Below are 12,464 nucleotides of genomic sequence, written 5' to 3'. Positions count from 1 at the left end.
TGAACAGCGATACTTTGGCGTAAAGGGAACCTGCTGAAAAGCAGACTGAAGTAAAAAGGTGTGTCATTGTGTACTTAATTTGCATATCTTACCCAGAATCCTTTGCTGCATTGGAAACAATGTAATTCAGAGGTTTTCTGTGGGAAACAAGCCTCTGGGCCTGTCTAGATTTGTTAATGAACTGCACAATGAGTTATTTTTTCTATATTTTGTGCGTAGTGGAGGATTTTAAACTCGCCTTTTATCTCCCCCTAATTTAAAATGTTGTTGTATTCTGCCCGGAATCAACTTCACCCAGCAGTGATTCTAACCTTCTCCCAGCTGATGAGTGGCAACAACCACGAAAAAGTCTGTCCTGGGATGTTTATGAATCACTGCACTAACCCTAGCAAAGTTTATAAGCTGTGTGAACAGCGATACTTTGGCGTAAAGGGAACCTGCTGAAAAGCAGACTGAAGTAAAAAGGTGTGTCATTGTGTACTTAATTTGCATATCTTACCCATAATCCTTTGCTGCATTGGAAACAATGTAATTCAGAGGTTTTCTATGGGAAAACAAGCCTCTGGGCCTATCTAGATTTGTTAATGAACTACACAATGAGTTATTTGTTATTTATATATATATATATATATATATATATATATATATATATATATATATATATATATATATATATACACACAGTACATATTATATATTAGACATGTGCGTTTCGTTTCGTCAGAATTAGTTTTTCGGCCGAATTTTGGAAGATTCTGAGATTTGAATGCATCCGAATTTCCGAATCGGCACATCCCGAAAAATTAAAAAAAATGAATGAATTAGTTTTCGAATTTTTGGAATCCATTATTCATATTCGGAATTTTTCATTGTCCCTAATGTAAACCGCACATCGCTGACACTAACTCTAGGTCTAAATCATTAAATAAAGCTATTAACCCCTAAACTGCTGTTCCCCGACATCGCCAACACTAACTAAACCTATTAACCCTTAAAACAATGTTTCGAAACATCGCTGACACTAACTAAACCTATTAACCCCAAAACCGCCATTCCAAGACATTGCCGACACAAACTAAACTATTAACCCCTAAACCACACACCCCTCACATTGCCAACACTACCTAAATCTATTAACCCCTAAACCGCACCCCCCACATCACCAACACTAACTAAACCTATTAACCCTAAACCGCAGTTCTCCGACATCGCCGACACTAACAAAATCACTATATAAAGCTATTAACCTAACTTGCCAGTCCCCGACATTGCCAACATTAACTTAACCTATTAACCCCTAAAACACTGTTCCGAAACATCACCAACATGAACTAAACCTATTAACCACTAAATCACACCTCCCCACATTGCCAACACTACCTAAACCTATTAGCCCCTAAACCGCCATTCCCAAACATCATCAACACTAACTAAATCACTAAATAAAGTATTAACCCCTAAACTGCCGTTCCCCGACATTGCCGACACTAACTAAACCTATTAACCCTTAAACTGCCCCCCATATCGCTAACACTACCTAAACCTATTAACCCCTAAACCGCCGGCCCCCACATTGCAACAACCTAAATTAAACTATATTAACCCCTAAACCCAACCCTAAACCTAAACCAAACACCCCCTAACTTTAACATAATTAAAACAGACCTAAATTAAAGTTACAATTATTAACTAAATAATACCTATTTAAAACTAAATACAAACGAATCCACCAATAGGAATGAGAGCTGCTTAAATCCTATTGGCTGATTTAAACAGCCAATAGGATTGTATTGGTACCCCCAGTGTAAAAGGAGTACCTTGCATTTGAATCCTCAGTGTGTGGTGGACAGTCGGATCGATGGACCTCCGCCTTGGACCTTCATCTGGACCTCCGCCTCTGCGCATCGACCACTCCGCCTCTGCAGGGATGAAGAAGATGCCCATCCCTCGATGGATGAAAATGGGGCCACATGGATGAAGATGGCGCCGCCTGGATAAAGATGGAGCCGCTCGGATGAAGATTGTTCAAGCCGGACTTCAGAAACTGTGAATATATAAAGAGGGGTTAGAGTTAGGTTTTTTTAAGGTTTTTTGGGGTGATTTTTTTTAGATTAGAGCTATTGGGCAATCTTAAAAGAGCTGAATGCCCTTTTAAGGCAGTAATGGAGCTGAATGTCCATTTAAGGGCAATGCCCATACAAATACTCTTTTCAGGGCAATGGGTAGATTCGTTTTTTTTAGTTAGGTTTTTTAATTTTGTGGGTTTGGGGGGTGGGGTTTGTAATGTTAGGGGGTGTTTGTTTTTATTTTGTATAATTCATTTGTTATTTTGTGTAATGTTGTTTTTTCTTTTTGGGGTAGTTTTTTTTTTTTAGAATAGCCATTTTTTTTATTTTTAATGGGCAGCAAAAGAGCTGAATGCCCTTACACATGCCCTTTTCCGGGTGTGACTAATCAAACCTTCCCAGCGTCACAATAGAGGGGTGGGGGCATGAAGGGGTTAATGGCACACAGCTCTAGTTCCCTTATCCTTGCAACTCTGCAAAAGGACCTTAAAAGAGACACCACATTAACCCTACATCCGGTCCACACCGCTCTAACAATTTCTCTGCTGCCACCACCAAAACTTTTAAATTAAAGGGGAGGTTTGGGGAACCCCTAAAAAATCACACTATTTAACAATTTGGTATAACGTGCCTTTAACCTTGTTTCAACAGGAGTGTGAATTCGGATATTAGAGCCCAAAAGACAGAATGAGATTTTCTGTGCGTTTAATAACAAAAATATCAATACAGGTTACACAGTGCAAAATTATAAAGACATTCTAAATAACATACAAATGCAAAGCTACAGTTCAAAATGGGACATGAATAGAATTACACACAATATCTACCTTATTACCAAGTTCCTTTAGATATGTGGAGAGCTGCCATTCCAGATGTTAGTCACTTCAGTCCCCAGGGCAGTTCTGCCTAAAAACTCTTTCTCTTGCATACTTGAATCAAATTCTCTTTGTCTTGTCAAAGACAACGCCCTGGTTATGATTTACAGAGTTCAACCAATTGCAAACAAGTCTTAGCTCCCACTATCAGTATCCAAGGGGAGGAGCGTTCTGCATTCCTACACAGTTACACTAACAGCACTATTCTAAGGAGGGGGAAGGAAGGGGGGGGGGGGAGATCTCAGCTTACAGCCTTCTGAAAGCAGATTTCACACACACAGAAAAAACAGTTCACCTTAACCCCTTCCAGGCTGAGACAATACCACCTTTGCTGAGTAGCCAATCCAGGTATCAACTACTCCACATGATTGTATCATGACACTGGGCAATGGGTAGATAGGGGTTTGTATACTGTTAGGGGGTGTTTGTTTTTCTTTTTTAGCAAAAGAGCTTTATTTATTTCTATATTTGTATTTAATTTCTTTAGGGCAATGCCCTACAAAAGGCCCTTTTAAGAGCTATTGGTAGTTTATTATAGATTAGGGTTATTTTATTTTGGGGTGTTTTTTTTTTTTTAAACAGGGTATTAAAAAAACAGGGTGTATTCTATCCGATTGGCTGATAGAATTCTATCAGCCAATCGGAATCTAAGGGACGCCATCTTGGATGATGTCACTTAAAGAGATATTCATTCAGCAAGAAGACTTCGTTGGAAGAGGAAGCTCCGTGTCGGATGTCTTGAAGATGGACCCGCTCCGCGCCGGAAGGATGAAGATAGAAGATGCCATCTGGATGATGACTTCTGCCCGTCTGGAGGATCACTTCTGCTGGCTTCATTGAGGACATCTTGCCGCTTGGATGAAGACTTCTCCCGGTAAGTGAATCTTTAGGGGTTAGTGTTAGGATTTTTTTAAGGGTGTATTGGGTGGGTTTATTTTTTAGGTTAGGGCTTTGGGCCTGCAATAGAGCTAAATGCCCCTTTAATGGCAATGCCTATCCGAATGCCCTTTTCAGGGCAATGGGGAGCTTAGGTTTTTTTAGTTATTTTATTTGGGGGTTGGTTGTGTGAGTGGTGGGTTTTACTGTTTGGGGGGTTTTTGTATTTTTTTTTACAGGAAAAAGAGCTGATTTCTGTGGGGCAATGCCCTTAAGGGCTATTGGTAGTTTAGTTTAGGCTAGGGTTTTTTTATTTTGGGGGGGGGGGCTTTTTTTTATTTTGATAGGGCTATTAAATTAGTTGTAATTAGTTTAAAGATCTGTAATTTGTTTTTTATTTTCTGTAATTTAGTGTGTTTTTTTGTGATTTAGCTAATTTAATTTATTTAATTGTATTTAATGTAGGTCATTTATTTAATTGTAGTGTAGTGTTAGGTGTAACATAGGATAGGTTTTATTTTACATGTAAATTTGTATTTATTTTAGCTAGGTAGTTATTAAATAGTTAATAACTATTTAATAACTATTCTACCTAGTTAAAATAAATACAAACTTGCCTGTAAAATAAAAATAAACCCTAAAATAGCTACAATGTAACTATAAGTTATATTGTAGCTAGCGTAGGGTCTATTTTATAGGTAAGTATTTCGTTTTAAATAGCAATAATGTAGTAAATTATAGTAATTTTATTTAGATTTATTTAAATTATATTTAAGTTAGGGGGTGTTAGGGTTAGATTTAGGATTAGGGGTTAATAAATTTAATATAGTGGTCGCGACGTTGGGGGCGGCAGATTAGGGGTTAATAAGTGTAGGTAGGTTGCGGCGACATTGGGGTTGGCAGATTAGGGGTTAATAAATATAATGTAGGTGTCGGCGATGTTGGGGGCAGCAGATTAGGGGTTAATAAATATAATGTAGGTGTCGGTGATGTCGGGGGCGGCAGATAGGGGTTAATAAGTGTAAGATTAGGAGTAGGGGTTAAAAGGCACTTCTTGCCTTTTAACGCCAGGTTTGTAAAAACCCGTAATACCAGGGCTGCAGTTAAGAAAGCGGTGAGAAAAAAACTGCTTGTTAGCACCGCACAGCTCCTAACGCAAAACTCGTAATCTGGCCGTTAATTTGTCGTTAAATATCTAGGGAAAGCAAACAAATTAATTTCCTTAATCTTTTCCCGTATTCTATACCTATGGGAGCGTGATCGGAGATCATTATGGGATGTATGTTAGATTTTGTTATATTGGTGATAATCTAATCTGATGTAAGAAATATGTCTATACTGGAATGTGTTATATGAGCCCTGGATAGACAAGTAAAGTTCATATCATTTGGGTTTCTATATCTACAAATGTCTCGGACACTTAAATTATGACAGATATTATTAAATAATTTACGGCTAGATTACGAGTTTGGTGGTATGAGTGAAAAAGCAGTGCTAAGGCTCTTTTTCACTACCACTGGTATTACGAGACTTGCAGATTTAGGTGTACCGCATACTTTTTGGCAGTAATGCAACGTAACTACCGCAGCTTTCCAAAAGTCCTTTTTCACTGGGACTTTCATAGCGCTGGTATTACGAGTCTGCCTGGGAGGCCAAAAAGTGAGCGGTACACCCTATAACTACAAGATCCGTTCCGCCACCTGAAAGTCAGTAGTTATGAGTTTTATGCTACAAAGCCGTAACATAAAACTCATAACTAAAGTTCTAAAAAGTACACTAAAACCCATAAACTACCTATTAACCCATAAACCGAGGCCCTCCCGCATCACAAACACTAAAATAAAATTATTAACCCCTAATCTGCCGCTCCCGACATCGCCGCCGCTATAATAAACATATTAACCCCTAAACCGCCGCACTCCCGCATCGCAAACACTAGTTAAATATTATTAACCCCTAATCTGCTGTCCCTAACATCGCCGCAACATACATTACTGTTATTAACCCCTAATCAGCTGTCCCTAACATCGCCACCACTATACTAAAGTTATTAACCCCTAAACCTAACCCTAAGTCTAACCCTAACCCTAACACCAGTAACTTTAATATAATTAAAATAAATCTAAATAAAACCTGCTATCATTAACTAAATAATTCCTATTTAAAACTAAATACTTACTTGTAAAATAAACCCTAAGCTAGCTACAATATAACTAATAGTTACATTGTAGTTATCTTAGGTTTTATTTTTTTTCACAGGTAAGTTTGTATTTATTTGAACTAGGTAGACTAGTTAGTAAATAGTTATTAACTATTTACTATCTAGTTAAAATAAATACAAATTTACCTGTAAAATAAAACCTAATCTGAGTTACACTAACACCTAACCTTACACCTTACACACTACAATTACAAAATTAATTAACTAAATTAAAAAACAAAACAAAACACTAAATTGCACAAAATTAAAAACAAAGATCAAATATTTAAACACCACCTAATCTAATAGCAGCCCCCCCCCAAAAAAAATAAACCCTAGCCTACAATAAACTACCAATGGCCCTTAAAAGGGCCTTTTGGGGCATTGCCCCAAAGAAATCAGCTCTTATACCTGTAAAAAAAATGCAAACACCCCCCCAACAGTAAAACCCACCACCCACACAACCAAACCCCCCAAATAAAAACCTACCTAAAAAACCTAAGCTCCCCATTGCCCTGAAAAGGGCATTTGGATGGGCATTGCCCTTAAAAGGGCATTTAGCTATGTTTCTGCCCAAACCCTAAGCTAAAAATAAAACCCACCCAATAAACCCTTAAAAAAACCTAACACTAACCCCAGAAGATCCACTTACAGTTTTTTGAAGACCGGACATCCATCCTCAACGAAGCGGCAGAAGTCCTCAGCTAAGCCGGCAGAAGTCTTCATCCAGACGGCATCTTCTATCTTCATCCATCTGGCGCGAAGCAGCTCCATCTTCAAGACATCCGGCGTGGAGCATCCTCTTCAATCAACGGCTCTTCTCGAATGAAGGTTCCTTTAAGTGAGGTCATCCAAGAATTCTATCAGCCAATAGGAATTAAAGGTGAAAAAATCATATTGGCTGATGCAATCCGCCAATAGGATTGAGCTTGCATTCTATTGGCTGATTGTAACAGCCAATAGAATGCGAGCTCAATCCTATTGGCTGATTGGATCTTCGTTTTTTTTTAAGGGTTTATTTGGTGGGTTTTATTTTTAGCTTAGGGTTTGGGCAGAAAAAGAGCTAAATGCTCTTTTAAGGGCATCACTTATCCAAATGCCCTTTTCAGGGCAATAGGGAGCGTAGGTTTTTAAGGTAGGTTTTTATTTGGGGGGTTTGGTTGTGTGGGTGGTGGGTTTTACTGTTCGGGGGTGTTTGTATTTTTTTTTTACAGGTAAAAGAGCTGATTTCTTTGGGGCAATGCCCCACAAAAGGCCCTTTTAAGGGCCATTGGTAGTTTATTGTAGGCTAGGGTTTTTTTATTTTGGGGGGCTTTTTTTTTTTTAAATAAGTTGTTATTGAGGTAATGAGCAGTAACAGAGAAACAGAACATATGTCCAGTTATAGATCAGACTTGAAAAGAACATCTTTAGAATTCTTATATAAAAATAGGCTAGGTCTAAAACCTTAAGGCACAAGTGTTAGTTATAATTACCATGTCTAGACCACAGCTACACTAAATACATGCAAATGAGAACTTTAACTATACAAAATAATCAAATAACAGGTTCAGCAATGAGAGTATAAATTCTGGCAAAAATTACAAAAGTATGCTTGAGATGTAAATTATAAGATGTATGGTAAATAGGGTTGAAAGGAAAAAGAGAAGACTTGCGTATGGCAGAGATGGCTAACTGGAACATATAATAAAAAGACCTCATTTTATAACCTTTGACTTAGAGAGGGTAAGGATGGTCCCCAAATTACTGTGGAAACCAAAGAGTAATTTATATATTCAAAATGAATTGGGGTAAGATGGGGGTTAGTATCATGGTTTTGTTTTGGGGGGAGGGGAATTCAGTGAGCAAGTGCCGCTCTAGTTAAAAAAAGAAGGGAAAAGGAGGGGACGTGTCCGGGTGTTTTAGAGGCACAATGGTGTTATTACGATATGGTTTAGTAGGATCTCTAATGGGCTCAATATAAGCTTAATGGGATGGGCAAAAAGGTGGCTGAAGCACAAAACAACTCTTTATTAGTCTAGATGTAAGACACGTATCTGCTGTGTGTAATGCTCTAAGTTATTACCTGAAGTATAGGTATTAAGGTGGAGAAGAGTAAAAAAACACATGGGTATTAAGGCTTCAAAGGATAATTTTCCATAGTAGAATATGAGTGTCATGGTTGCCGAAGAGCGTGCCAAATCCGAGTATAAATGTGCGGCATAGGCTTTATGACTGTGGGAGGTAGTATACAATAGTTATATTGTAACTAGATTAGGTTTTATTTTACAGGTACGTATTTTATCTTAAATAGGAATTATTTAGTTATTAATAGTAGGTTTATTTATATTTATTTTAATTACATTAAAGTTAGTGGGTGTTAGGGTTACGTTAAGGTTAGGGTTAGACTTAGGGTTAGGGGTTAATAACTTTAGTATAGTGGCGGCGACGTTGGGGGCGGAAGATTAGGGGTTAATAAGTGTAGATAGGTGGCAGCGATGTTGAGGGCGGCAGATTAGGGGTTAATAAGTGTAGGTAGGTGGCAGCGATGTTGAGGGCGGCAGATTAGGGGTTAATAAGTATAATGTAGGTGACGGCGATGTCGGGGGCGGCAGATTAGGGGTGTTTAGACTCAGGTTTATGTTAGGGTGTTAGGTGTAAACATAAATTTTCTTTCCCATAGGAATCAATGGGGCTGCATTACAGAGCTTTACGCTCCTTTATTGCAGGTGTTAGGCTTTTTTTTAGCCGGCTCTCCCCATTGATGTCTATGGGGAAATCGTGCATGCACACGTAAAAACCAGCTCAAAGCAGCAGCACTGGTATTGGAGTGCGGTAAGGAGGTCAATTTTGCTCAACGTTCACTTATTGCCTGCTAACGCCGGGATTATGAATCTTTCTATTGGCATCTTAGGGGCCATATTAAGATCACCTCCTATAATAAATGCAGTTTCTGTATATTCTATTAATCTATTCTGTGAATTCTCCCAAAAGTCAGCATCAAATCTATTGGGTCCATAGATATTGCAGATGGTAAAAGTTTCAGAGTTAAAGGGACAGTCTACACCAGAATTTTTATTGTTTTAAAAGATAGATATACTTTTTACCTCTGTTATTATCTTATATCTAAGCCTCTGCAAACTGCCCCTTTATTTCAGTTCTTTTGACAGACTAGCAGTGCTGGCTCCCAGGTAACTTCACGTACATGAGCACAGTGTTATCTATATAAAACACATGAACTAGGGGGGCGTGTCCGTGCCGCGTACCTGATGGGATGCATTTACTAGGAGCTCTGGTGGAATTCTCTATAATCAGCCGATTTAAGAGTACTTAACAACTAAATCATTTGTATATTTCAATATATAAAAGTCACAGGAGTTAAGGTGGCTATATCGCATTCCTTGTAAGCTGTTTTCATGATGTCAGAGCTATAGTTCGGGCGACCAAGACCTAAGGCGGCGGCCTACTTATAGGTAACGACCTCCCCCGGCTCCACCGGGTTTTCAGTGCTGGCAGGAGGTATCTACCTTACTGACTTTTTTCAGCACTAACACATTGAGCAACCTGAATCAATTATCTTTTGGATTTACATAACTGCCTCTCTACAACTTGAAGCAACACAACATACGGGAGTTAACACTGCGTAGTAAAGATGGCTACCTTGGGAGAGAAGGACACATGTGATAACTTTCAAGCACGATGGCGCAAATTTGAATTCTTGTGCCAGCAACTAATTGACAATGCTCCGCTTGACATACTAATGAATAGCTTCACATCTGCTGATAACACTGAAGTGTTCTCTCTAAACACATCCAGCAAACAAGAGGAGCCCTCAGAAAGCATTATACCTCGTGAACAGCGACAGGTCATGCCGACACTGAAGATAGCAAATGGTTCACACACAATAACAACGGAGCAGAAGAGTTCAACAAAGTATGAGACTTTGGACTTATCCGGTAAATTAAACAGGCTCCAGTGGATGAAGGTACACAATCTATTAGTGAGGGTTGAGGGTGGCTTCTGGGGGGCCCCCCGGGAAGCCACAGCTGAGTTGAAATCGCTCCCCACATCGGAGACCATGCCTGATATGTATGACCTGCACCATCAATCCTCAGATGCATCCCAAATAAGGCAGCTTTATCACCATATAGTGCACAAACATGGGACTATGCAAAAAACTTTCTCTCTCTCCCGGAGTCATTCTGCTAATGTCTTGCTTAGAGACTTAAGCGATTCTGTTGGGGTAATCCCAAATGGGTAAAACAAAGCCTTAGGGCTAAATATAACTTAGAATTCCAGTTCATAAAATACCAATATTTATACCAGTTATACTTTTATTTTTATTTCTGTTATTTGTTTATTAACAGGTTTATGTTTATTTTATAATTTAATTGGCAGCCATGGTATATTACAGGATCCCACAAGATTGTATCATGATGCTACTACGTTAATTTCGCTATTCATGTCACCATGTAACTGACGCTAGTCCTGTAGACATTGTTAATGTCCTAATCTTACTTTACTGATTTATCTGTTTTTACTGGGGGTACGTGGGGGGCCCCCGGTGGAACATTTTAGTCAATGAAAGCAGACCCTGGGACAACATTGAACATGCCCACAACACGTCATAGCTTGTACTCGCTCGGTGGCCTGCGGCCGAGGCTAGGGGCGAGGCGGGATATACTTTACTTTTAATAAAATGAAGTGGGCTCCAAATCATACTGGATTATATGTATAGGCATGTAGATAGCAACATTTAACCCCTTAACGACCGAGGACGTGCAGGGTACGTCCTCAAAAAAAAGGCAGTTAACGCCTGAGGACGTACCCTGCACGTCCTCGGTGTGGAAAGCAGCTGGAAGCGATCCTGTTTGCTTCCAGCTGCTTTCCGGTTATTGCAGTGATGCCTCGATATGGAGGCATCCTGCAATAACCTTTTGAAGCCATCCGATGCAGAGAGAGCCACTCTGTGGCCCTCTCTGCACCGGAGATCGGTGGCTTCCTTCGTTGGTGGGTGGGAGCAGTACCGGGAGGCGGGTGGCGGCCATCGATGGCCCTGGAGATGTGGAGGGGGGGCGGGATCGTGGGCGGGGATGCCCGGGGGCGCGCAGAGACGTGCGAGCGTGCACGGGAGGGCGGGGGCAGGCACGTGCACGGGGGAGGGAGCGGGTGGGAACCGCTACACTACAGAAAATGGTGTAAAATAAAGAAGGTGTAATCAGTTAAAAAAAGTAAAAAACAAACAAACAATCAATGAGGTGGTGGGGGTTTGTGGGGGGGGGGGGGGGGGGTTGGGGCAAGCTACACTACAGAAAAAAAAAACTAAGAAAAAAAAGCCCTTTTTTGTGCAAGCTGGGTACTGGCAGACAGCTCTGTGGCCCTCTCTGCACCGGAGATCGGTGGCTTCCTTCGTTGGTGGGTGGGAGCAGTACCGGGAGGCGGGTGGCGGCCATCGATGGCCCTGGAGATGTGGAGGGGGGCGGGATCGTGGGCGGGGATGCCCGGGGGCGCGCAGAGACGTGCGAGCGTGCACGGGAGGGCGGGGGCAGGCACGTGCACGGGGAGGGAGCGGGTGGGAACCGCTACACTACAGAAAATGGTGTAAAATAAAGAAGGTGTAATCAGTTAAAAAAAGTAAAAAACAAACAAACAATCAATGAGGTGGTGGGGGTTTGTGGGGGGGGGGGGGTTGGGGAAGCTACACTACAGAAAAAAAAAACTAAGAAAAAAAAGCCCTTTTTTGTGCAAGCTGGGTACTGGCAGACAGCTGCCAGTACCCAAGATGGCCCCCAATAAGGCAGATGGGGAAGGTTACAGAGCTGTTTTGGGGGGGATCAGGGAGGTTGGAGGCTAAGGGGGGTCCTACACAGCAGAAGAATTTTTTATTTTATTTTTAAAAACCTAAACCCCCCAAAAAGCTTTTATTTTAGTACTGGCAGACTTTCTGCCAGTACTTAAGATGGCGGGGACAATTGTGGGGTGGGGGAGGGAAGGGAGCTGTTTGGGAGGGATCAGGGGGTCTGATGTGTCAGGTGGGAGGCTGATCTCTACACTAAAGCTAAAATTAACCCTGCAAGCTCCCTACAAACTTCCTAATTAACCCCTTCACTGCTAGCCATAATACAAGTGTGATGCGCAGCAGCATTTTGCGGCCTTCTAATTACCAGAAAGCAACGCCAAAGTCATATATATCTGCTATTTCTGAACAAAGGGGATCCCAGAGAAGCATTTACAACCATTTGTGCCATAATTGCACAAGCTGTTTGTAAATAATTTCAGTGAGAAACCTAAAATTGTGAAAAATGTTACGTTTTTTTTTATTTGATCGCATTTGGCGGTGAAATGGTGGCATGAAATATACCAAAATGGGCCTAGATCAATACTTTGGGTTGTCTACTACACTACACTAAAGCTAAAATTAACCATACAAGCTCCCTAATTAACCCCTGCACTGCTGGGCATAATACA

General features: G+C 40.6%; 1 protein-coding gene across 2 annotated transcripts in view; it reads right to left on the bottom strand.

Moving 5' to 3' along the window:
* The window catches only part of LOC128663841 (chloride channel protein ClC-Kb), a 437,573-nt gene that overhangs the window by 285,232 nt on the left and 139,877 nt on the right, over nucleotides 1-12,464 (bottom strand). The window contains exons 1-2 of one of the 2 annotated variants that reach the window (XM_053718371.1): nucleotides 2,894-3,007; nucleotides 1,818-2,044 (exon numbers count right to left, since the gene is read on the bottom strand). In XM_053718371.1, coding sequence (XP_053574346.1) covers nucleotides 1,818-1,944 — 127 coding nt within the window. In that variant the 5' untranslated portion in view covers nucleotides 1,945-2,044; nucleotides 2,894-3,007. Of the gene's footprint in view, nucleotides 1-1,817; nucleotides 2,045-2,893; nucleotides 3,008-12,464 lie in introns of those variants that run through there. The other variant, XM_053718370.1, reaches the window with a different exon arrangement.

Source organism: Bombina bombina, chromosome 6 (assembly GCF_027579735.1).
Source record: "Bombina bombina isolate aBomBom1 chromosome 6, aBomBom1.pri, whole genome shotgun sequence".
Classification (NCBI taxonomy): Eukaryota; Metazoa; Chordata; class Amphibia; order Anura; family Bombinatoridae; genus Bombina; species Bombina bombina.
Note: the sequence above shows the minus strand (reverse complement) of the source record. Positions and strands in the feature narration are given on the sequence as shown.